The sequence below is a fragment of the Crinia signifera genome, chromosome 6 (genome assembly GCF_055691185.1).
Source record: "Crinia signifera chromosome 6, ASM5569118v1, whole genome shotgun sequence".
Taxonomy (NCBI): domain Eukaryota; kingdom Metazoa; phylum Chordata; class Amphibia; order Anura; family Myobatrachidae; genus Crinia; species Crinia signifera.
The window spans coordinates 102729541-102756471 of record NC_139222.1 but is presented as its reverse complement, the minus strand read 5'-3'; the positions used below and the strand labels follow the sequence as shown (position 1 = coordinate 102756471).

Sequence of the window (26931 nt, the reverse complement as noted above, 5' to 3'; positions counted from 1 at the left end):
CCAAAACTCCTAAACCTGTCTCCCAGGTAGCCTTTTTTAAACCCTCCCCGGCAAGACCCAAAACATTGGACGAGGTTGGTGAACAGCCATCTAAGAAAAACCTACCTAACCCCTCGAGGTCGGGTGCGGCGCCATCTAACAGCTCTGCACCAGCCGCCGATGCGTTGGAAGACAGTCAAGCTCTCACTGTAGGATCTATGAAACTACTGCTGTCACAATTTAAACAGGATGTCTCCGAGGAGTTTAAAGCAACGCTTCGGGACTGCCAGAAGTCAATTGATGACCTTGGTGAGCGCACCGTTCATATTGAATCCAAGATGGGAGAGGTTGTTTCCTCTCATAACGATCTAATCTCTTCTCATGAGGCCCTGGAAGCAGAAGTTGCCGCCCTACGGGATAAAGTCTCAGACCTGGAGGACAGATCGAGACGGAACAACATCAAAATGCGGGGAATCCCAGAGGCGGTCTCAAATAGTAGCTTGAACGATTTTGCTGTGAATGTCTTCCAAAAGCTTCTTCCTAACAGACCCTCTGCAGACTTTCTGATAGACAGAATCCACAGACTGCCCAAAGCTAAAGGTGCACCCACGGATGCCCCGCGAGATGTCCTAATGCGGATACACTTCTTCCATGTGAAAGAAGCAATTCTCAAAGCTGCCAGACCGTCCGAAGATTCATCAAGAATTTTGGATCAGCTCCAAATATACGGTGACTTATCCCAAGCTACCTTGGCTAAGAGACGCTCCTTTTACCCTATAACCTCTGTTCTACGGAAAGAGAATATTCTGTACAGATGGGGGTTTCCCACGAAGTTGTTAATCAATCGAGAGGGTTCTACGATTGTTCTGTCTTCAGTTGACGAAGGAAAACGCTTCCTATCTACATTAACCTCAGCGAGCGCTTCAACTACCCCGCCACATGAGCGCGGACTCCAGCTGGACTGGTCTGCATCAGGGTCGAACCAGTGAGCCTGTTATGTGTAGAAAACTTCTATTTCTCTTTATTCCGCTTGTTTACAGTTTAAATGTTTTTGTCTAGTTTTAAATTGCCATAATATGCGGTCTAGAGAACTGTCTCTTTTGCTCTCGCTATTGTAGTTGCTCAAATGCTCGCTCTTTACTGTTATCCTTAGGCATATAGCCTTAATAGGTTGCTTTCCTACTGTTTGTCAGTCTTTCTATTACTGATTCAGGGGGTTTGCTCTCCTTGTTTGTACTCACGGGCCTAGAAAACTCACCTTCACCTTTCTGAGCTCTGTCCCCCCGGGACACCTGGGGGGTTGATGAGACAAACTATTGAGGGTATGGGCCATCGATAATATTTCCCCTAGACTTTAGATTTGTTTGGTTATTGTTCCGGGTGTGAATATGTTACCACTACCCCCCACGTTTCCTTAGAGTGCCGACATGGTACGGCGCCCAACTTTACCCCCATATGGGGGTCCACTCTTCTCCTCCTTCATCCTTTCCCCCCTCCTTTCCCCTTCTCTTTTCCGAGTTCCCCCCCCAGGTCCTAATTGGACACTTGCTAGCACTGTCTCTAATGCAACCTTTTGTTGTCTGTCTCTGTTCTGCCAAGCAGTTTTCCAAATAGACGATAATGGTTAATGTCATCTCCATAAACGCCAAGGGTCTCAATTCTCCCAATAAGAGGAGACTGGCCCTTAGATATTTCCATAAACATAAAATTCAAATTGCTGCTGTTCAAGAAACACACTTCTTAGACTCAGCTCCCCCGTCATTTTCTGACAGGAACTACCCGCACTGCTACATGGCTAACGGCCCTTCTAAAAAAGCCGGAGTTGCGATTCTTGTCTCGCAACACTGCGCTTTCTCCCTCACATCCCAATACTCGGACCCTGAAGGTAGATACCTGGTCTTAACTGGTTCTCTTGAGAATCGAGAAGTGACTATAGTTTCGTGCTATGCTCCTAACACCAAGCAACTCCAATTTTGTAGAAAACTTTGTACCAAAATTCAGCAATTGGCCAGGGGAGCCTTGTTGCTCCTAGGTGACTTCAACTTGGTCCCAGACCCATCTCTTGATAGCTCACGCAAAACGTCTCGGCCTTCCAGTCAGCCCTCTGGCCCTTCTAAAGGCCTGCGCCAGCTCCTGGCGGAACATGATCTTTTCGATGTATGGAGGGTCAGACACCCTTCAGTAAGGGATTATACTTTCTACTCCCACGTGCACGGCACCTACTCAAGAATTGATCTAGCCTTGTCTGATAAATGGTCCCTGAACTCCTTTAAGAAAATCAGTATTCTTCCCAGATCCTGGTCCGATCATTCCCCTATATATATTGAGTGGGAAATAATGCGCAGGACTACTGCCCCGGGCCCGTGGCGCCTGGGTCGCCAGTGTCTCGTTCGGCCGGAGGCTCGACAGGCTATATGCTCGTCAATAGACTACTATCTACAGGAGAACTCCCCCGAGGATACTACAACCTTTACTCATTGGTGTGCCCTTAAGGCGGTAGCTAGAGGCTCTGCCATACAAATAGCAGCCAAGTTGAAAAGAGAGAATGCAAAATCTTTGGCACAAGCCGAAGCTGAACTTTCTACTCTAGAGGCCGCGCACAAGTCTAACCCGGCGGATAAAGCCTTGGGTAAGCGACTGAATGCAGCTAGAGATAAGGTGAACAGCTTTTATCTGGCGGAAATCCAGCGTAATGTAAACAGGCTAAACCAGAAATTCTACCAACTTGGTAATAGGGCAGGTAGGCTATTGGCGAGGAAACTGAGAGGAAAGAGAGCAAAGGAAAAAATCCATATGATCCATTCTGAGCGGGGATTAAAAATATATGACCCAAATGAGATTGCCAACGCCTTTTCTGATTATTATTCTAAACTCTACAATTTAAAAGATGACCCGTCCACCTCCCAGCCCCATCATGAGAAGATAGTTAAGTTCCTGGACAAAATCAACCTTCCTACCTTACCCCCGGAGTCCTACCTGTCCCTTAATGCACCTTGGACACTGAAAGAGGTCCAATCTAGTATAGACTCCCTCCCATCTGATAAAGCCCCTGGGCCAGATGGGTTCCCCTCCAACTTCTATAAGACTTTTAAAGCCCAGTTATCCCCGGTATTGCTCAGAGTCTTCAACGAGGCCTCTTTGGCCAAAAGCTTCCCCCCTGAAATGCTAGAATCACGTATCATTACTATCCCTAAACCGGGAAAGCCCCCAACTTCAGTCCAGAAATACAGACCGATTGCACTCCTTAACTCTGATCTGAAACTATACGCCAAATTAGTAGCTAACCGCATTGGTCCTCTTCTCCCCTCTCTCATTAAAAATGACCAGGTTGGTTTTGTTATGGATAGACAAGCCCCAGACAATACACGCAGAGAGTTGGGGGTGATTGAATACTGCTCCTCAAAGAACATTCCTCTTTTAGTCCTATCATTGGATGCCGAAAAGGCGTTTGATAGACTTCACTGGGGGTACATGAAAGCTACCTTGGAGAGATTTGGCTTTTATGGCCGGATACTTGACTCCATTTTAGCCCTCTACTCGTCCCCATCAGCCAGGGTGTTTGCAAATGGGTGTACATCCTCGGGGTTCAAGATAACTAACGGTACCCGACAGGGATGCCCACTCTCTCCTTTAATTTTTGCACTGGCTGTCGAGCCTCTGGCTGAACATATTAGGTGCAATGAGGGTATAAGAGGCCCAATAGTGGGCAACTCATCACATAAAATCAGCCTCTTCGCGGATGATATTCTTGTGAATATATTAGACCCCGATGTCTCCCTGCCAGCTCTTCATGAAGTGCTGCAGGACTACTCTGAAATCTCATTTTATAAGTTAAATACCAGTAAGACAGAAGCGCTCCCTCTGGGGTTCTCCACTGAGGCCGTTGATAGATTGAAAGCAAAATACAATTATTCGTGGCAAAATCGGTCACTTAAGTATCTGGGCATAAACCTGACGACAGAACGACAACTGTTCGATTGTAATTACGGCCCAATGTTAAGGGCATTCACAGGGCTGACTGGAGACTGGATGTTGCAGGATGTGTCTTGGCTGGGGAGAGTTGCTGCAGCCAAGATGGTCCTCTTGCCGAAATTAATGTATTTATTTCGCTCCATCCCGAGAGCCCCCCCAAAGTATTGGTTTAATAAATTTAACCAACTCTTAGCTAAATACATCTGGAGAGGGACTAAACCTAGGATAGCAAAGAAAGTATTAGCTCGGTCTAAATCAGAAGGGGGTGTGGCATATCCAGACATTGAACTTTATTATGCCGCATGCGTGCTGAACCAGGCTAGGGATTGGTTTAACTTTAAAGAGCCCAAACCCTGGGTTATATTGGAGAGTACATTCTCCCACCCTATCCCTGTGGCGGACCTTTTATGGCTCCCTCCAAGTGAGACTAGGAAACCCTCAGCTGTATGCAAATCTATCAAAGCGACCTTAGATGTCTGGTATAAAACGACAGCCCCCTTAGCTAATATAGCCCTTCCGGCCCCCTTTCTATCCCTTAAAGCTCTGAAATCCCTAATTCCCAATTTACCGCTACAGAGGTGGATTAACCAAGGAGTCAGTTCAGTGGGAGACCTGTATGTTGAGGATAATCTCGTCCCCTTTAGTTACTTACAACAGAAATTTAATATTCCCAAACAGGATTTTTTCATTTACCTTCAGATCAGGAGTTGGTTACACTCACACCTTGGTACATCCTATAATAAGCCAAAATTTCCAGCCTTTCTTAAAGCAAAGACCTGTGACTATTCACATAGAGGTGGCATAACATGGTGGTACTCTTATTTAATTTCCACGGATAGTAAGGCCAAACTGAAACCTCAAATCCTATGGGAGAGGGATTTGAACAAATCATTCAATGAAGAGGACTGGGAGAATATTTTTAAATCCTGTTTTAAGATCTCCCGCTGCATTAACCACTCCGAAATGTTCTTTAAACTCATTCATAGGGCATACTTCACCCCAGCCAGATTGCACAAGATTTGGCCTACGTCCTCTAACCTATGTTGGAGAAAATGCGGAAATATTGGGGACATATTCCACATATTTTGGGCATGCCCTTTGCTGAGGTCTCTCTGGGGGGAAGTATTTCATCTCATGAGCTCAATCTCGAACCAATCCATTCCTCCTGACCCAACTATAGCGCTTCTTCATGTTTTCCCACCACAACTTTCTGCGGCAGACCAATATATTCTAGGACACGTCTTAATAGCCACCAAGGCCTGTATAGCTAAAGGGTGGAAATCAGAGGCTATACCGTCTATAGAATGTATTCAAAACAAGGTGCACAAACACTTTATTTATGAAACAACCAACGACAAGTACTCTTCCTCTGCTAACTCACTATGCTTGAAGTGGCTCGGATGGTCTGTCTTTCTGGAAGGGACAGACCACTCGAACATGCACAGCAGCACTCCAGACCTATCAATACTAAACTCCCTGTAGTTCCCTGCTATCGTATCTAGCGATGTTTTCCGGTTAAATGGATGCAGACTGCAATTTTGGTGTATTACTCTGACTTGTAGTCCTAAGTGAGACAATGACGTTTACTATGCAATGTTCCTCCTTACCTCCCCCCCTCCTCCTCTTTCTTTTTGCTACCTTTCTGTACCCCCCTACTACATTGTTATTGTTTTTGTTTTTGAAAAACTCTCAATAAAAATTTAATATTAAAAAAAAAAATATTGGGCACACAAACTGACCAGATTGTTGTTGTTTTTTTGTTGTTGTTTTTTTTTTTTTTTTTTTTTAAAGGAGATCACTCAGAAGATAATGCAGCTGTTGTAGTGATGTCACTAGGAAAAGCTTTTATTTTTACCTATTGTCCCAGAGTGTATGAAGTTCTGTTGAAGAGCTTATATGGGCACCTCATGTTGGCTACTTTTTACATACAAGGGAAGTACCACCAAAGCATAGACCTATTCATAAGACCACATCTCCTCCAAACAAAATGGGGAATAAGCCTCAATTCTCAGATCACTGTGACAACATAGAAGAAAAAATATACATGGAGGCAAGCAGCAGATGGATCTTATTTATGAATAGAGCCATTCTGACCAACTTAGATGCCTGGATTGATCTTATGCAGACATCAGAGTATCAAAAAAGAAACTGTAAATAAGGCTTTCAAGACTATTTGTCTCCCTCTGCAGTACATTTAGAGAATATCATGCTGGGAACTTAATTTAATTATAAAATAAAATACAGCAAACACTTAACAGAACAAGAAGTAAAAACCTATGGATCATCTACTTTTTGCTGAATAATACAAAAAAACTCAATAACTCAAATAAGCAGAAGGTATGTATCGCGCACTGGCCACTTACGGTCGTTTTAGTGAGCCAATCACTGACTGACAATTACTCTGGAGCCTTAAACATGCAGTCAATTAATTATGCATTCTGTTCAAAAAGTGAGTGATAACAACAATGAGGCGGTGCTGGTATACACCTCATTGTTATCACTCACTTTTTGAACAGAATGCATAATTAATTGACCACATGTTTAAAGCTCCAGAGTAATTGGCAGTCAGCGATTAGCAGGTACAGGATTTGCTTATAAATCGTCAATTTTATACCAATTATTGTTTATCTTGTCATGGTATGTCTATGTGTGCTACAGCCACCGGATGGTGACTGTCATTTTATTAAGAACCCAATAAAAGTTCATTTTTAATATTAACTCCTCACATCACTTCTCTTTATCACAATCTAGCAAAAGTGTGCCCCAAATATAGAAATCCCCTTTGATAAATGGATGTTTGTCTTCTTAAGGCCCATACACACTTGTAGACTTTCATTTCAAAAGACTTTGCCAAAATCTCTGATAGATTTATCTTTCACCAAAGTAGTGCGTACACACTGAACTATTTTCCCCAAAGAGCAAAAGATTTTCAGGAGGCAAAAGACTTTGCTGAAAATCTTTCATATAAAAGGCTATTTGGTACTCTTTACCTAGAACGGCGCCCACGATTAGAATCGCGGGCGTCGGGGGTAAAAAATCGCAGGCATCGCGGGTACATAAAAATCGTGTACCCGCGATCACCGCGATTTTCCCATAGGGAACAATGTTAAAAAGCCTGATTGACCGCGATTTTACTTTAAAATGCCTCAATGCCCGCGATTTTCACATAGGAATCAATGTTAAATGGGCTACAGAGCCCAAATAGGCACAATTAACCCTTAAATGTCACCCCAATTTTTGTACGCCACCCCACGATCCACGCCAACCCGAAGCGTGGCGAGCGCAGCGAGCCCGCGAGGGGCGGCGGTACGCGTCCTCCGACCTTTTCATGCCCTACTATCCACGTCGGCGTGGAGTTGAGAATAGAATAGTGTGGCGAGCCACCGAGCCCCGCGAGGGGACACGGATACCTTCACAGTTATACGCGTCCCCTCGCGGGCTTCACAGGTATCCGTGGCAAAAAGCGGACACCTGTGAAGCCCGCGAGGGGACGCATTTACCTGTGAAGGTATCCGCGTCCGCTCGCCACGCTTCGGGCTCGGTGGCTCGCTACGCTCGCCACACTATTCTATTCTCAACTCCACGCCGACGTGGATAGTAGGGCATGAAAAGGTCGGAGGACGCGTACCGCCGCCGCTCGCCACGCTTCGGGTTGGCGTGGATCGTGGGGTGGCGTACAAAAATTGGGGGGACATTTAAGGGTTAATTCTGCCTATTTGGGCTCTGTAGCCCATTTAACATTGATTCCTATGTGAAAATCGCGGGCATTGAGGCATTGAATGAAAAATCGCGGTCAATCAGGCTTTTTAACATTGTTCCCTATGGGAAAATCGCGGTGATCACGGGCATCGCGTCGCGGCCGTTTATGTACTGCCCGCGATGTCGCGATCACCGCGATGGGCGCCGTTCTAGGTAAAGAGTACCGGCTATTTACATAATGGGCGGGGTTAGAATTCCAAGGGTGGGAGCAGGGGCCATTTTATTCAGTGCATGTCTGCTCTTGGGGCCTGATTCAGAACTGATCGCTGGGCTGTGTATTTTCGGAGCCCAGCGATCAGGTAAAATCCCGAAACGCCATTGGAAGCACATTAAAAAGTACTGTATTTTCAAGAGCCTGGAGTGACTTTATTTCTTCCATACAGATGGAGCCCGGCTCCCTCTTGCTGGCGAATCGCCAGAACGTCACCACTGGCGATCCGCCAGCAGCCCGGCTCTCCATCTGACTGAGACGTGCACGCGCGTCTCAGTTTCCGGGGCGGCAGGGCGACGGGAACCCTGTCCATCTCCGCTTCAGGGAGACGGACAGGGTTAGGGGGGGGGGGGGGTGCAGGGAGGTGGTGGGGACCCCGGGTTGACCGCCGACAAGCCAGCGGGGACCCGGCGGAGGAAGCGCCGTCCGAAGGGGACGCGCGCGCATCTCGTGCGCGCACGTCCCCTTTCGCAGATACAGATGGCGGGGGATGAAGTCGCCATCGCCATCCCCTGCAAAGAAGAGACCCGCTCCATCTGTAATTTTGTGTGTGTGTGTATATATATATTCATATATAAATATTCATTGGTGGGTAGTGGAGCCATTAATATATACATTGCTGGCATGTGCCAGCAATGTATATATTATTACTGGCCAATACATAAATTTTCATTGGTGGGTAGTGGAGCCATTAATATATACATTGCTGGCATGTGCCAGCAATATATATATATTATACTGGCCAATACATAAATATTCATTGGTGGGTAGTGGTGCCAGTAATATATACATTGCTGGCATGTGCCAGCAATGTATATATTACTGGCTAATAACATTGGTGGCCAGTGTGCAGTATGCTGTGTTCCGTGTGGAGCAAGTCGGAGGGAGCAGGGCGGATAGAAGCCGGGAGGGGCGGGGCGTCAGCTGACAGTCTGTGCTGTGGCCGGGCGGGAGCAGCTGCAGCCTCGAGAACTATGGAGCCGGGCAGACGAGCGGGGCGGTCCTTCAGCGGCGGTGAGTATGATCTGCAGCCGGCGGGGGAGCAGGGGGAGGGAGCGGGGCGGTCAGCCGGGCTGAAAGTGTATCATCTTTCAGTCCGCGCTGCGTACACACCTGGCGATGATGGCTGAAAAACCAGCCATCATCGCTAGATGTGCTGGTAAAACCAGCAGACTGCCCACCTCGTTGGCGATGATGCGGGAGCGCGCATCATCGGCAGTCGGGGGGGCATACACACCAGGCGACTTTCAGGTGAAAATCGCTCAAAACGGCTGTTTTGACCGATTTTCAGCTGAAAGTCGTCTAGTGTGTATGGGCCTTTACACCCACCCATTTATATAGTTTTGAGTACACAACTAGAACATCCATATATTCCATACCAACATAGCAGAGAGATTACTTCCACTACTTACTGTCAATCCAACCAAACCCCTTCCCAGCACTCCTCCATCACAGTCTATTCACACACACACGGGCAATTTTGGTCATTACCTTATTATACAATAGTATAATGCACGCACAGTGCTGCACAACCAGACTGTCACATGACTCATTGGAGCGGTCCTACATGCCTCAGTAAATAGGCTGCATAAATGGTCACACTTGAACATTACTTCCTTTGCACATGTAACAGAATGAATGAAATGTGCCTTGTGACATTTGTGTTGTGCAATGTACATATTTTAAGCATTTGTGTGACTACATTGGAAAATATGTCTCAGCCTAATATATTGCTCAACTCATTTGACTGAGAGTTGCCGAAAACTGAAGTCTGGTCTATTGTCCTTGCAGCTACAGTAAATGCTATTGATAAGATACCCAACAGTTCAGGTTTGAGGTCTCCTCAGAGAAACAGAAGTCAAATAATTAGGACCACCTGTTGACCGATAAAATGTGTCAGCAATGACTAGATTATCAGTTCCTGAACATGGAGAATGCAGAGTGTGCACGGTTAAGCTGGGTACACACTAGGCTGACTAGTCAGCTGTCTGTTATGTACATACACATACCAAATCAGCTTGAGGGGTTTTGCTAGACTTGATGTTCAAGGCCAGTCCTCTGGGAAGCCTGAGCTTGTGGGAATTAGACCTCAGATATTACATGGCATGCAAAAGTATATACTGTTAAGAAAACAGAAAAATAATCAACCTGATAGCTCGGTGTTCTGCAACATTAAACCTGCAATATGTAACAATATTTCTAAAATCGCTCAACACTATTGGTTGTCTATTGTCAAGGTTAAGTTTATATTCATACAGGATTTCACCCATTTTACATCTAAATATTTGTAGTTGAAAGGATATGCCCATCGTCCAATCTTCAGACTTAAGGTGCGCACACACTGGACGATATCATTCACAAGATCACTAATTTTAGTGATATGATTATCATCCAGTGTGTACGTGCATGCAGAGCATGAAGCACATCATTAATGAGGGCCACCGTGCTGCAAAATCCCCCCCATTATATGCAGTTACAATTGGCTAGTGGGTACGATGCATTAACTCTATGAAAAGAGGATTGAAGACACACTGACAGCAGCAATCACCCGACTACATTTACCACCATGATAAATAAACTGCCCTGTTGAGATGATTCCTTGAGAGCCACATAGAAGTAACAATCATGTGTGGGTAAGAGGAAAGAAAATACGCAGAACACCAAATTACTGCATTGCTAATAACAGCATTAACAGGGTGATGTTTATTATATACATATAAAAAAAAAATACACTAATCAAAGTGTTTAAAAACAGAAATTAAAATATGTTATTACTAGTATTTACAAAGACTTTACATCTCCCCCCATTACCAACTTGCACATTGCCAAGAAAATACTATTTTAAAATGAACTTTTTTCCCCCCTCCACACACATTGGCAGCTAAACCAAGACCCTTTCAGTTGAAGAGGGAACATTTCCAGATGTAATGCCAGCTGTTAAATCTTAAAGCGATCTGAGAAATTGGGAGTCTTGGGAATTGTTAGAGGAGCATCACTTGTTTTGAGTACCACCTGCTTGAACTTCCTGATTGGATGAGCCTTGTGTACCTATGGAGGTGTGAAGAGAAAAAAAAAAAAAAAAAGGGGGGGGGGGGATTACATTATAACCTGCAGACACTTCAGAAGCAAGACCGGAAGCAGACTGGGACAAATGCATCACGTTTCATTTAATTATTAGAATAAGTGGTACTTGTGTATAATCACGGTTTTCATCGTAGGGCATCGTATTGATCGCATCGCATGCGATCCGATCGCATACAATGCGATTTGACCTGATTTTTTATTGTACAGGCACCCTGATGGGTGATTACTATGTTATATGCACCCCCCCTATCAACGCCACCCCCACTATCAACGCCACCCCGAAGCGTGGCGAGTGCAGCGAGCACGTGAGGGGCGGCAGTACGCATCCTCCGACCTTTTCATACCCCCACTATCCACGTCAGCGTGGAGTTGATTGCAGATAGTGTGGAGAGTGCAGCGAGCCACCGAGCCCGATGCGTGGCGAGCCCCGCGGATTCTTTCACATGTATTCCGCAGCCCCTCGCCACACTATCTAGAATCAACTCCACGCCGACGTGGATAGTGGGGGTATGAAAAAGTCGGCGGACGCTTACCGCCGCCCCTCGCGGGCTTGCCACGCTTCGGGTTGACATTAACAATGGGGGTGCATTTAATATAGTAGTCACCCATCAGGGTGCTTGTACAATTAAAAATCGCATTGCAATGTACAGTGCGGGTCTTTGGACCCAAAAATCGGGTCCCATCGCATACCTTAATTAGTGGCATGCGATGGGCGCCATGATAATACACAAGTACCGAATAAGTTATTCTTTATTACATCCAGCTATGGCTGCCCAAAGTAGGCATGATTCTAAGGTGTGAGTAAGGCAAAACCAAAAATGTAATGGTGCAACTAGACAAGCCACAAACATTGCAGGTTAAATACGGACTGCTCTTTCATGTAGCCCACAAGATGCTGGAGAGCAGTCATTTTTGCATTTGGACATGCCCCTCTCAAACCTAAATGCTTGTGCAGTTTGTATAATCTGTAATAAATACTTATGGATGGATATTCTTAAAACCTGGACTGTTATGTGCCTTGATATCAGTTTTGGAACGAGTGCATTAACCAAAAGATCTAATAATGCAGGACAAAAATTTGAATCAAATTCAAAAGTAGTTTGAGTTGATATATGCATCATTCATATATCCCTGATGCCCCTTAATCTTCCAAAATTAGCAAAGTACCCTAAAAAAAAAAACACCTTTTCTAGACTTCACTGCTGCCGAATATAAATTTTGCTGATGTCATGTATATACAGTCTGATTGCTGTAGTTTGGTAAGAAGTAACAGAGGTCCCTGTAGCAAGTGCTACAGTTGTGCTAGATACTAAATATTCAGAAATCAGATGTGCTTTAAGCAGGCTAGGGGTAGTATTTAATGTAGGAGAGGGAAAAAAAATGACCTATTCATTTGCTACTATATTTGGATAGTTTAGTCATGTTCTGACTTGCAGGTTTTTTTTTCTTTAATAAAAACGAAAGCCGAAAATGAACCAGCGAAACGAGACTTAAAAAAAATAAAAGACAAATGTCAAAAACTGGTGCAGGTAAAAAAAAAAAAAAAAACCTCCTTTACCCGAGTAATTCGCCGAGCCACGTGTTTACGGATCGACAGCCGAAAAAACGGGCACGCTAATATAATAGGTAAAATGCAAATTAGACTCAATGTAAAAAAAAAGATGCACAGGTGCTGAAAAATTTGGCATCTAATTGATTAATTTGGCATCTAATTGATTAAGGTCGACAGGTTTTTAAAACTCTTAAATGGTTATCCAGATGAATAATGGAGTCTAAAGGGTGATCAATCATATTCTAAATGATATGTTCTCTACCCAACCCCTGCTAAACAGCCCCAACAAGAGCTCCCAGCTGTCCATCAATGAAGGAGCTATTCCCACTGCCATATGGGCCACTTACCAGTTCGTGCCTCAGCCGGTTGATCTCTTCCTTCTCCTGTTCCTCTTGTTGCCTGCGTTCTTCCTCTTCTAGAAGACTTTTCTGAGCCTCCAGATCTGCTAAGCGCTTCTCAAATTCCTGGCGCTCTTTGGCACGCTTCTCAGTTGCCAACTCAAAACCTTCCTGAACTATGGAACCAGAAAGGCTCTCTAAGTTCAGAAACAAAAGGATAAAATTGGTGCAACAAGGAGAAAGGAAAGTGCCACTGGTAGGTGATGGGTTTCAAAATGGGCCATGTAGAGCAACGTAAACACATAAGTCACACCCAACTATAGGGAACCCAACACAATGGTTTAAACCATAACCACCGATTAAATGGTGTAATCCCATATTAAACCAATTTCAAGATTACAGTGTGAGATTATGTTTTAATAGGACCTCACCCAACTTGTGAAACGAAGGAGCGCTATGTAGTGTAATATTTAATACCTGTTAAATTTGCTCCTCACCTGACAATATTCTGCTATCCTTCTTCGGCACAAAGGGCTCTTGGTGTGTCACAGTGTTGGGACGTGCCTTGAATGTGGACATTTCCTTCTGCTGTTTTAGTTCTTCTTTTACCTGGGAGTGATACAATTAGATCTTTGCATTAAACCCAATTACTTCAATAATGTTATTCTAGATATTGAGGATTTATGTGGCTCCAACCTGTTGCTTCCAGCGTTGTAACTTGGACTCCCCGCGTTTATCAATTTGTAAATCAAAGGGTTCTTGTTGGGTTAGTGGCTTCACTTTTTTCTCAGGAAGGCTGATCTGATCAAAATGAGGTAGCGGTTGAGCCCTGAATTTAGGAACCTTCAGAACAAAAAGAGGGAAAGTCACCTTTTATACAGTTAAATCCTTAACAAGAAAATGGCGCCCAACTGTATAGCTCATACATACTTCTGCTTGCCGGAGCTGGTCAAGTTTCTTTTCCTTTATTTCCATTCTATGTTGGTCACGTTCACTAAAGGAGAAAGGACATAGCTCAACCTGCCGCAGTTCCTCCAGTTTTGGCTTAAAGGGTACCCCATAATGAGGCACTGGGTTGGCTTTAAGGATGGGTGCTGGCTCTTCCTGTAAAAAAAAAAAAAAAAAAAAAAAAAAAAAAAAAAGAGGTTAAGAAAAGATTGTAGAACATAGAAAAATGTATAAACAAGAGACTGGATAGGTTCCAACTAAAAACAGGCAGGTCACAGTGTATGGGGGAGGGGAAAAAAGGGAGGGTCAGTGTGTGTAATATGTATGAATGAGAGCGTAATGTACAGGTGTGTACAGTGTTGCAGTGTACAGCATACAGTGTTGCTGGAGCCACAGGCACATGTGCCGATTACTATTGTGTATGGGGGGGCCCCTGAAAAATGTTGCTATGGGGTCCACAAAGCTCTAGTTACATCCCTGGGGAGATGTAATGTAAAATGGAGGTAGATTTGATTGCCCTGAGTCAGATGAAAACGTTCCAAATTGCACTAGTGGAGGGGAGCCTTTACACTTGAAACCTCCCACCCACCACATAACAGAATTTTGCATCATTTGGTGTGGCATATTGTGGAATTTTTGCTCAAACTGGGTGCCATAATGTGAATTTTGGATCATTTTGTGTGGCATAACGTGAATTTTGACTCATTCCATGTGATTTTTTGATATTTTTTTTTTAAAGTGGTTTTTATTGCAAAGGAAGACTACAACAGTATAAAATTTCATTGAACATCAATGTATAATGCAATAATCTTCAATTTTTAGCCATTTCTATGGATTAAAAAATAGATCACACCTATGTTCCATGTGATTTTTGGCTTATTCTATGTGGCATATTGTGACTTTTGGCTCAATCTGTGCAGCATAATAAAATGTAAGGGGCAAGTATAAGGGGCCTACTATTGTGTTGCATGATGTGTAAAAGGGGTATATGGAGTGCTAAAATACATTCAAAGACCCCCCCCCCCCCTTGTGACCACACCCCCTATTGCTGGATTGCGGCCCTCCAATATTTGCTGGAAGTGTTAAATGGCACCCAAGCTGAAATTATAGCCCACCCCGGAAAAAATAAAAATAAAATTCCAAATTGTGGTCAACGTTTCATAGCCATAGGTTCTTTTATCAAGACTTGGAGGGAGATGCAGTGAACAATGAAATATATTTATACCAGTGGTTCACCATTATGCTCTACGGAGCCCCGCACACCACTACAGCAGGTGCACTAGTATGACATCATAAGCAGACGTCCACAAGGTGCTATGAGTGGCGAAGGGTGATGTGCTCATTACATAAACAATGAATAGATGTGTTACAACAAAAAAAAAACACATATCATGTTAAAGTACAGGTTGAGTATCCCTCATCCAAATTATTCCGAAAACCATAGTCTCCAAAATGAACTTTTATTTTTTTTGCTAAAAACCTACTGGCTACATCTGTAACTGGCACTACTGGGGAAATAACATGTAACTGGCACTAAATATGTGCAAGTACATGATTGCGTGGCATTCAAATTCAGTGCCTGAGAACAAACTTGTTTCATGTTTTAAAACCTTGTTTCGTGCACAAATAAAAAGGGATTTTTGTAAGAACTTACCGTTCGAATCCCTTTCTCTGATATGGTCCTGGTGACACAGCTCAACACTGGGATGTAGGAGGGTCCGAAGGAGCCAGGCACCTATCCTAAAGTTTTAGAGGGTAGGCTCCTCCCCTACTGCATCCCTGGACTCTTCAGTTCATCTTTCAAAGCCACTGGAATACATTAACTCAGTACAAACGCCTGCACATATTATATGCACATTTTATAACAGAAAACTGTTAACTTTTAACCATTTTAACATGAACATCATGAAACTTCTGGCATACTTACTGAGCGTAAGGGAGGGATCGCTGTGTCACCAGGACCATATCAGAGAAAGGGATTCGAACGGTAAGTTCTTACAAAAATCCCTTTTTCTCTTTCAATGGTCCTGGTGACACAGCTCAACACTGGGACGTTCCAGAGCCGGTCCTTTGGGAGGGTACGCTCAGGTCTGCAGCTCTCAGCACTGCTCGCCCGAATGATGCGTCCTCCGACGCGAACTCATGGAATCTATAGAATTTGGCAAATGTGTGAACAGATGACCAAGTGGCAGCTCTGCAAACCTGCTCAGCTGTGGCCCCATGTCGAACCGCCCAAGAGGTGGCAACTGACCTGGTGGTATGCGCATTTATTTTGGCCGGTACTGGTCTACCCACTTTGGTGTATGCAAAGGCTATCACAGACCGCAACCACCTAGCAATAGTCTGCTTAGATGCAGGCCAACCAATCTTGTGTACGTCATACAATACCAACAATGTGTCAGTCTTCCTGACACTCTTCACTCTGTCCACATATATGCGTAAGGCACGCACAACATCCAAAGTTCTCAACTTGTCCCTTTTCTTAGAACCCTCTGGGGGTTGAAACACAGGTAGAACTATCTCCTGATTTAAATGGAAGGTAGATACCACCTTCGGTAAAAACTGAGGCACTGTTCTTAAAACAGCCCTGTCATCATGAAAAATTAAGAAAGGAGATTTACATGACAAAGCTCCCAATTCTGAAACTCTTTTAGCAGATGCTACTGCTAACAAAAACACTAGCTTCCACGTAAGAAACTTAAAGTCAGCCGACCTTAAAGGTTCAAAAGGTGCCTTTTGAAGGCATTCCAAAACCAGTGATAGATCCCAAGGTGCTACTGGTTGCTTGTATGGAGGTTTCAACCTGGATACTCCTTGTAAAAAGGTTTGAATTTCCGGCAAAATGGCTATCTTTTTCTGGAAATAGATGGACAAGGCCGAAATCTGCACCTTCAGTGACTGAAGGCTTAGGCCCGATGAAAAACCATCTTGTAAGAATTCCATCATTCTTGATAGCTTAAAATGAGATGTATGAGCCTTTCTTCTCTCACACCATCGAATGTAAGTCTTCCAGACTCTATAATAATTTGCCGAAGATACAGCTTTTCTGGCTTTTATCATAGTCTGTACTACTGCCTCAGAAAACCCTTTTCTTTTCAAAATGGTGGTTTCAATAGCCAGGCCGTCAAAATCAATCGATCTGAATCCAGGTGATTGAAAGGGCCTTGTCTTAGAAGGTCTGGTCTCAGAGGTAGACGCCATGAGTCCACAGACAACCTCTGAAGCCTCGAGTACCAGGATCTCCTTGGCCAATCTGGGGCCACTAAGATCACTGGAACCTTCTGCCCCTGTATTTTCTTCAGAAGTCTCGGTAACATTGGTACTGGTGGGAATGCATAAAGGAGATCTCCCTGCCAGTGAATAGTCATGGCATCCACTGCCTCCGCTAGTGGATCCCTTGTTCTGGCATAGAACCTGGGCACTTGACGGTTGATCCTGGATGCCATCAGGTCCACATCCGGAGTTCCCCACATCGAAGTGATTTGGTGAAACACCTGAGGGTGTAAGCTCCATTCCCCTTCCTTGAGCTCCTCCCTGCTCAGGAAGTCGGCTTCTATATTCTCTATTCCTGGGATGAATATAGCCGATACAGCTGGAACATTCTGTTCCGCCCATAGGAAGATTCTGGATACCTCCCACATGGCCAATCTGCTGCGTGTACCTCCCTGGTGATTCAGATACGCCACAGCCGTGGCATTGTCGGTCTGAATCCTCAAAGGGAAGTTCTGTAACCTGTCTCCCGCCAAGGAAATGACTTTCCAGACAGCTCTTAGCTCCAATATGTTGATTGGTAACGCTGATTCCTCTGCCGTCCACAGGCCCTGAAGCCTGAGATCCAGGACTATTGCCCCCCAGCCCCTGAGACTGGCGTCGGTAGTTACTATCAACCAGTCCCAGGTCTGTAATGACCGACCCCACTGAAGGGAATCTACTTCTGTCCACCATTTCAAAGATTCTCGGGTGTCCGAAGACAGCACTATCATCTCGGATTTCATGGTCAAAGTGTTTCCTGACCAAGCTGACAAAATGTTCCATTGGAACCTCCGAGAGTGGAACCTGGCAAATTGAAGCGTCTCGAATGACGCCACCATCTTCCCCAGGAGGCACCTCCATACTGAAATGCTCTGAGCCCTGAGAATCTCCTGGACTAGGGTGACCAGATCCCTGGCCTTTACCTCCGGGAGGAATACCCGATGAAGATGGGTGTCCAGTATGACTCCCAAGAATTGGAGCCTTTGTGACGGTACCAACTGAGATTTTTGCAAATTTAAAATCCAGCCGTGAGCCTGCAAAAAACTGATGGCCTCTGCCAAGTGACTCTGCAGCATGGCTGCTGACTCTGCTTTGAACAGGAGATCGTCCAAATAGGGTATTACTGTGATTCCCCTGAGCCTCAGCACCGCCGCCATTACTGACATTATCTTTGTGAATACCCTTGGCGCGGTTGCTAGCCCAAAGGGTAACGCCCGGAATTGTAAATGCAGGTCTCCTATGGCAAACCTCAACAAGGTCTGATGTTCCGGGTGTATAGGAACGTGCAAATATGCGTCCTGGACATCCATGGACGCCAAAAATTCTCCCTGGTCCAGACTCAGGAGTACTGACCGTAGAGACTCCATTTTGAAATGGTCTACCCATAAATGAACATTTAGAGACTTCAAATTTAGTATTGGTCTGAAAGACCCGTCTGGTTTGGGCACCAGGAACAGCGTGGAGTAAAAGTCTTTCTTCCACTCTGTCTTGGGGACTAGTGTCACCACCCCTTTTTCCAAAAGGGAGTGCGCTGCTCTCACAAGAGCTGTACGCAGCCGTGCCTCCTTTGGTAAGGATGTGGGAATGAACCTCTTCGGAGGTGGCCCTCTGAAAGGGATTTTGTAACCCTGTGTTATGATGTCTAGCACCCAGGCATCCTGGTCTAGAGAAGCCCAAGCGTCCCTGAAGAGCGTGAGACGCCCGCCCACTTTTGTCACTGTCGGGCAAAGCCCCTGACAGTCATGCAGAGGGTTTATCCTCTCCTTTATTGGCAGGCTTCTTGTGAAAAGAGCCAAATTTTGACTTTTGTGTCTTGCCTCTAGAGGGCTGAAACCTTCCCCTGAAAGACTGTCCTCGAAAGGACGCACCACCTCTAGGGGAGGGCCGAAAGGACGGCTTAAAAGCAGAAAATCTGGACGTCTGCTTTGCTGAGGAGGCCGGCAGGAATGTACTTTTGCCGCCTGTGGCCTGTTTTATAATCTCCTCTAATTCGGTACCAAAGAGTACCTTTCCTTTGAAGGCTAATGTTTCCAGAGCCTTCTTGGACTCATTGTCTGCTTCCCAGGCTTTTAGCCAAAGCACTCTCCTGGCATTAATGGAGACTGTGGACACTCTGGTTGCCATTTTAATAGCTTCCTCCTCTGCTTCAACTGCATATTCTGCTGCTGCCTTAATCTTTTCTGCCAGCAGTAATGCACCCGGGTCAGCCTGCAGCATGGTGCATAATTCACCAGCCCACTCTATCATGGCCTTAGAAACCCAGGCTGAAGCAATAAGGGGTCGTAAGGTAAACCCCACCCCTTCAAAGATAGCCTTGAGGTTTCCCTCCAGCTTTTTATCCACAGAATCTTTAAAAGCTGCACCGCCCTGTACTGGTAATACAGTAGCCTTGGACAAACGTGCCACTGAAGCGTCCACAACTGGGACCTTTTCCCAGAGCTCCGCATGAGACTCTGGCATGGGGTACAGACTAAGGAATCGCTTAGGCATCTGAAGCCTCTTATCAGGAGTTTTCCAAGCCCCTTCTAACAATTCCTGTAACCCCTCATCTGAAGGAAAAGTAACAGCCTCCTTCCGCTGTCGCTTAAAAACACCTTTAACAGGAGTCTTATCCTCCACAGTCAGCTTTAAAGCCTGCTTCACAGCTATAATGAGATCCTCTATACCAGCAGCAGAGTTCTCTTCCAAATCATCACCCTGATCCCAGGGGATGTCAGTATACTCTCCTTCCTCTTCATCTACCACAGTAGTTAAGGCATAAGACCTTCTAGGGGTCCCTGCCACATCATCCATTTTGTCCAGCATTTCACTGAACCTGTTAATCCCTTTTGCAGTATCCTGCATCACCTGGATAAGTGCAGGATCTGCCTGGGTAAGAGGCAAGGAGCCAGACGACTGCTGAGATGATGGCATAGGTCTCTGTGATTCTACCAGCCCATCACTCTGCCTGTCCAAAAGCTGCACCAAAGCGTTTACTGACCTGCCTAGGGCCCTGGCCCACGCAGGTTCCATATGCTCTGCCCTATGGGGATCACTGCCCATGGGTCTCACATCAGCGCAAGTAATACATAAGCCCCCCTTGGCCATCTGCTCAGGGACAAATTTTTGTGTGCAAACATTGCACGCGCTCAGTGCATTAAGGGCTCCCTCCCCCAAAACCACAGCCTGATGCTCAGACATGACGCAAGTGATAAAAGTATATCTATCAGTATACACAGTGCAAACAATGTACAAGCGTTTATACAGAGGCAATGCACCCAATCACTTATCTGTCTGTTGGTTTCAACTGCGGGGAAGCGATGCCCAGGAAATCCAAGTCACTCTGCCAGGATCAGTAAGCCAGCTCAGCTCCGCTGCAAGCGTTCTGAAAGGCGCCAAAGTCAGAGTGAAGGAAGAGACCACAGGTCCCTGCTGCTGCGGGGTCCGTGACCTTTTGGCGCCAACCACCCCCAGCAAGCCGCTCCTTAGGTAGGATTTCCTAGTTCCAGTGTCTCCCCCTCAAATGGGGATCACTTGGAACATGCCTGTCACAACGCTGCTGTCCTCTCATCTAGGAGCTCAGCGTGTAAGCTCCGCATAAAATGGCCGCCGCCATCACGGAGCGCCTGTCCCCCATGATCCCCACCTAAGCGTGGAGCCGGTTTCAGGGTACTCCGGAGCCCAGGCAGCCTTTTAGAAAAGGCTATAAGCGCTGCACAGGGAGACCAGACAGCGTCTCCCCTGTGCACAGTGAGCTGACAGGACGCGCTTCTGTCAGCTCCTGCTGCGCAAGCAGTGTGAGGATTCACTATGAGAATCCTCACACTGTGCCTACCTAGCTAGGGTAAAAGTTAATAAAATAATAAAAATCCCCTAACTACTCTAATTCTTCGGCTGCTCCTGCAGCCCTTTAGAATAGCACCCACTCCAGTGGGCACCTAACACGAACTGAAGAGTCCAGGGATGCAGTAGGGGAGGAGCCTACCCTCTAAAACTTTAGGATAGGTGCCTGGCTCCTTCGGACCCTCCTACATCCCAGTGTTGAGCTGTGTCACCAGGACCATTGAAAGAGAAAATATATTTGTGTGTATTTCATGCATTTGATGTGTTTATACAACAGGGTTCGCAAATACTCGCTATAGCGAGTATTTTACCCACTTTTGAGCACCAGGGACTCATTTTTTATGAATGGCTGGGTCCCCTGGGACTCGCTCCGCCCATTTCGGCGTGCAAGCCGTGTTAAAATGTGTGACAAGGGCGGAGGGATCCGTTTCCCCCTCAGTTGTGATGCAAATGTGGAGAAGACACAGTGTGACGGCCGCTTCACACATCTGCTGGGCGCAAAAATGAAAGGGTCCCTGTCACCGCAGAGTCATAGGCTGCAGTGCACGGAAGCCGCGTAAGCTGGCTCCTGCACTGTGACTCAACAACAGATGGCTGGAGCCAACATCAGAAGCAGCTGCTCAGCAGGGGAACAGAGCTGCAGCTGGTGTGAGGACGGAGCACGAGGAACTGAAAACAGCATTGGGGGCCAGAACCAAGGAGGTGTGACAGTGAGGACGGAGCAGACCTGGGCAGGAAGTAGAGGTAAGAGGGGTGCGTGGTCCATTTAGCAGGCTGCTTGGCTGTGTCATGTAAGGGGATTTATTGCTAGCAGGACTCGGGCTGCAGACTTCGCTCCTCCTCTCCTATCTCGCGGTGCTGCTCTCTTGTGTGTCACTGTCACCTCCTCCAGGCTCTGAGTGCTGGCTGTTATTGGCCCGCTTGTCCCCTCCTCCCCTCACTGCACGGCTGGCAGAGAGGCTGCAGCTCATCAATTACCTCTTAACAGGCAGAGCTGCCTGTAGGAGAGGAGCCTATAGACTCTGCTGGGATTTCACTCACCCTATCCCTCCTGTTCCTGCTGCCATTACTTTTAATTTTGCTCTAGAAACAATAGACAGGGGCAGAATCCTGATTGCTGCAGCACAGGTGTCCCTATTCCGACATTATGCCTTTTTCTAGTATATGTGTATCTTGCTTTATGTGAGTGGGCAAATTGCCAATTGATTACCCCCCAACCCACAATAGCCACAATTTTGGGGTGCCCAAATCTATGTTTGCTTACCAAAAAAAATAGGCTCAGGGTATATGCCATATGGAAGAGAGGAGGAGGCTTCTGTATGTGCCATGCTGGGGATGGGGAGAGGAGGCTTTATTCTGTTGGGACCCAGAAAAGGTCAAGTAGGACCCCGATTTTTGTAAGTGAGGGGTCCCAGGGACCCATCATTTTGGGGGGTTTTTCGCGATCACTGTACAACATAAATGCAAGATACCTCAAGATATCATTCGAATATAAAAATATTCCAAAATATGGAATAAGCCGTTATCCAAAATTCTTCTGGTCCCGACCATTTTGGATAAGGGATACTCAGCCGGTAACAAGAATGTAGCTTAGTCCAGACTTACCTTCACCTCATTCCATGTCTGCACACGCACTCTATTCCTCAGAGCAAATGCAGGAGACTCTGGGACAGTAACAGGCATCTGTTTCTTTTCTGGAACCCCCTACAAAAGACATTGGAACGGGGCTGAGAAACCAAGCTGTAGCTTAGCGTTTGACCTATTTAGCCTTGGTGTTGAGGACAATATGCCAAGTGATTTTAAAAGTCTTAAAACACAGATTTCATAACCCCCCCCAAAAAAAACCCAACAACCCTCTGTGGCTTAGGCTTTAGATCACTCACCACCACATCAGTTAGGATCTTGGTAGGACATGGTTTGGAATGGAAGGTGAAGGTCTCTTCCTCCTCTTCAGGCTTCTTCTCACGCTGCTGGATACGCTTTTCAATTTCCAAATTGAAACCAATGGGCTTGGTGGGCTCTTTAACATGAGTCTTCTTTGGAAGGATATGAACTCCTTCTAGCATCTTAGTGTTCAGCTCTTGGGCCTTGAATTTATACCTAGCGAGAGTAGGGATAAAAGTCAAATCGAAGATATCCATCCCTAGTCAACTGCACCCATTACCTTGCTAGACCACTTCATGAAATATGTAAACCTGGCACTCAGGGACCACTATAGAGAAAACAGGTCATCTGATGAATACCATAGCCCCCACGCCAATTATCCCCACTTGAATGTTCATTTGTTCCATCATTACAAATCAATCCAACACTCCAAATGCTACTTTCTTTGGGTCTGGCGATCACTAGTCTTACAAAGTAATACGTTTTTCTTTTAGTTTAGAATATGTTCTAGTGTCTGGCCCTCCTATAAACCAAATTAGAGGATGCTGCATAGGCCCCAAGCGTCAGCCACACAATGCTGAATCATGGGATAGGATCCACCTTCAGACAGACTTACTGCTGTTGCTTTTCCAGCTCCTCTGCTTCCAATTCTGTGTTGCTCTTACAGGTAACTGGTCGCTGCCGCTGTTTAGTCTGAAGCTGAGGTGTCTTAGCATGTGTCAGCTTTAACTTTACAGGTATTACTGGCGATGGACCTACAATGAAACATTGTGAATGAAATTCAAAACAGAAAATTTGGAGACCTCTACAACCAACATAAAAAGCTCCTTCTCCACATGTTTACCTGCCATTTCCTTCTGCCGGCTGCGCATGTGGAAGCGCTGCGGAGTCTTTTTATAGAACGCCGCAACTTGTTCAGCTGTAGATTGATAATCGCTCGTGGTTTCTTCATGTTTCCGCTTATTACCTTGGGACAGGTTGAAAGGTTTCGGAACAGTGTGACCTCCTTTTGGCATACGGGCCTATAGATGGATATAACATTTTCAATTGTCAAAAAGCCGATTTGAAGAGGCTCACAAAAAAATATTTTAATTGAGACTTATAAGATTGTCAATAAGTTGTATTTGTAGGTGTTTGCATATCTTATAGGAGTACCAGAAACCTAAAATCCAGACAAAGCCATCGTGCACGATGGCTTTAAAAAAAAAAAAAAAAAAAAAAGGGAGTTAGGACAAATATTCCCTTTTTTCTTTCATTCGCTGGTTGACATTGGGACATCCCAAAAGGTATCCCATAAAAAGGAGGGTATGCGCCTGTACTGCATTAAGGTGTCAATGCTGTAAAATTTTATAAAAAGGTATTCGTAATAGACCACCTTGCAGAGTTTCTGCAAGGCCAAATCAGGAGCTGGGGGCACAGCTGTACCTGAATTGATAACTATGGACTTCAGAAAAATCTCCAACATCCTATCAGTAGGGTCCCCAAAAGAGGCTACATTAGGGATAGGAAGAGTGGTAGACTCAACCAACTGTGCACTGTGGAAGGACAACACCTGTATACCAAGAACTTCCCCTAACAAGAGCTACAGTTATAGGTGTGCAGCACAGACACACCCTTTTCATGGGAAGCATTAACAGAGGTTAATGAGAGGAAATAGTCTTAAGGGGCATACATATGGGATGATTTCAGCCCCATTTCTATGCGATTTGACCAGATCGCTAAGAAGAGGAGCACGGATCGATCCTTTTGCATGCCCTGTAGCGATGGAGACTACCGCCCACAGGGAAAGTCAGTGCTTGCACTGGCTTTCCCTAGATCACGGGGTGTCATCTATTAAAAAAGGCAAAGTCCCGCTCAGCACAAAGCATTGTGGTTCACCCGTGATGTGTGCTGATAGATCGTGCTTAAGCACAGCGCTGAGCAATAGTGCTGGGTCGCCCCGTGTGTACGTGGCTTTACCTTTCCCCAGGACAGCTGCTCCCTGGTCAAGGTGGTGGCCAACGCATTGACCAGGTATCAAGTGATGGATCAGTCCGCAGTAGCACAACAACGGCAACTGACAGCCAATAAAGAGTAATGTTAGGTTTTACAATCCCTAGAGATCCACAGGCAATAAAAAAACATACCAAAAAAAAAACACACACCCACACATTACCAATTTCTCATTCAGCTAGCTAGGTTTTAGACTATACCCAGAGTAATGTCCAAGAGGGAGGAAAGGGAAAGACATGTGGATTAGATTTCTTGTAAAGCGAAAAAATACTTTTATGATCCTATCTGTTAAACACATAACAGATGTTAAATCCATAGGGGACATAGGCTTTATACTGGGTATATGTGATTAGCAGGATTCTGGACAGCAAACTGTCAAGTTTCTTCGCTCTATGCCCCAACCCCAGTTAAAGTAACAAGCCCAAGAAGTGGGGGAAGGAAGACTGGCAAATCCCAAATCAACACATACAGAGGAGAAAAAGATAACATTGCAAAACACTCACAAGGCAAGCATGCCTGCTGTGTGCTCCAGAGCCCAGACAGGGTCACTAACCCAGTCACCAGCGCTGTGGCTGATGGCAGTAAGGTTGTGCTTTAGGATGTGGACTCGCTGCCTGCTCCAGCAAGGTAAACAGACAAACTACAGTACGAGACTGCTCAATTGCAGCCTCTGTAAAACAGTTGCCTTTCCTATAGACAGGAAACAAAGAACTGGTCCTGGAGGCGTGAGGAAAGATTGAGTCTGTGCTACTGGGAAATGAAAACCATTTGGTTGGTGCCCAGACTATCACCCCTCCTATAACCAGAGCAGGCTATGTCACCAACATAGGATTGTGAAAATGCAGCTAAAATCTTACCATAAAAATGGTTACTTGCCATCACTACTGTAGCAGAGAACCATGCAGAACTACATTCAGGACAGCTACTTCCACAGTATTTTTATTGTATGAAATACAGTTTTTGGTTCAAAACAAAATGAGTGGAAAAATGCAAGAAAGGAGATCTACATTAACCATCTACACCAGAGAGTCTCATAATAGATGAGATTTTCTAAACCACCCTATGGTGCTCCCTTATACCATTCTTGATTAGGCTGTGTGGTGCCGCATGAGCTATTGTCTAGTTGGCCGTGCAGTATGCCCACAGTAAATTATCACTAACCACTGCTGGAGCGTGGGCAGATAAGTAATTACTAGCAAAAATCAGAATGACATATTAAGCAGTTATTGTGCCAGTTTGTAAACAGCTGTAGGTGTCCTTGAGAGCCAGGTTTGGCCACCCCTGCTGTACACACTCAAATATAGTAAAGGGTTTGCATTTACTGTATTCTACCAATACCGCTGTAGATCTGATGTAGGACATAGAATGAAAATATATAGATTACAAGTCTTTGCTCCAGTAACATGGACATTGTTGTCATCGCTGGTTTCAATACCGCACTATTGACAGCATGAAACTTCTGAGAATCAATCTAAGTGGATTTGCAGATCAATGCAAAAGAATCATAGAGCAACCAGTTTCTTATACCCCTTTTACACCAAAAACCCTGGTCCGACCCTGGTCTTTGAACGCTGGAGTTTCTAGGGTCTGACCCTGCTTTATACTGCATTTACACAGCACTTCGACCTGGGTCGGACCTGGGTCTGCACCATTTACACTGAACCTGGGTCAGCCCTGCCTTTCCTTGTTGATAGAGATATAGATATATCTATCTATCTATATAGCTTGGAGGGGGTAGAGGGGGGAAGCTGTCCCCGGGTGCTGTGGGGGTAGAGGGGGGAAGCTGTCCCCGGGTGCTGTGGGGGTAGAGGGGGGAAGCTGTCCCCGGGTGCTGTGGGGGTAGAGGGGGGAAGCTGTCCCCGGGTGCTGTGAGGGTAGAGGGGGGAAGCTGTCCCCGGGTGCTGTGGGGGTAGAGGGGGGAAGCTGTCCCCGAGTGCTGTGGGGGTAGAGGGGGGAAGCTGTCCCCGGGTGCTGTGAGGGTAGAGGGGGGGAAGCTGTCCCCGGGTGCTGTGGGGGTAGAGGGGGGGAAGCTGTCCCCGGGTGCTGTGAGGAGGAGGGGGGTCCCTGCAGCTGCTGAGGGGAGAGGGGGTACCTGTCAGCCTGACACTATGATTGCCGGCGCTGCCGCTGCTGTATCT

The 26931-nt window shown here is 45.7% G+C and overlaps 1 protein-coding gene across 4 annotated transcripts in view; it reads right to left on the bottom strand.

Moving 5' to 3' along the window:
• Window positions 1-10586: 10586 nt before the first annotated feature.
• Window positions 10587-26931, bottom strand: part of TPX2 (TPX2 microtubule nucleation factor) — a 29469-nt gene continuing 13124 nt past the window's right edge. For 3 of the 4 annotated variants that reach the window (XM_083146611.1, XM_083146612.1, XM_083146613.1), the window contains 9 exons: window positions 23646-23823; window positions 23418-23556; window positions 22801-23017; window positions 22523-22621; window positions 13826-13999; window positions 13592-13738; window positions 13393-13504; window positions 12905-13092; window positions 10587-10969 (listed from right to left, as the gene is read on the bottom strand). In XM_083146611.1, the coding sequence (XP_083002737.1) occupies window positions 10859-10969; window positions 12905-13092; window positions 13393-13504; window positions 13592-13738; window positions 13826-13999; window positions 22523-22621; window positions 22801-23017; window positions 23418-23556; window positions 23646-23823 (1365 nt within the window). In that variant the 3' untranslated portion in view covers window positions 10587-10858. The remainder of the gene's footprint in view (window positions 10970-12904; window positions 13093-13392; window positions 13505-13591; window positions 13739-13825; window positions 14000-22522; window positions 22622-22800; window positions 23018-23417; window positions 23557-23645; window positions 23824-26931) is intronic. The other variant, XM_083146614.1, reaches the window with a different exon arrangement.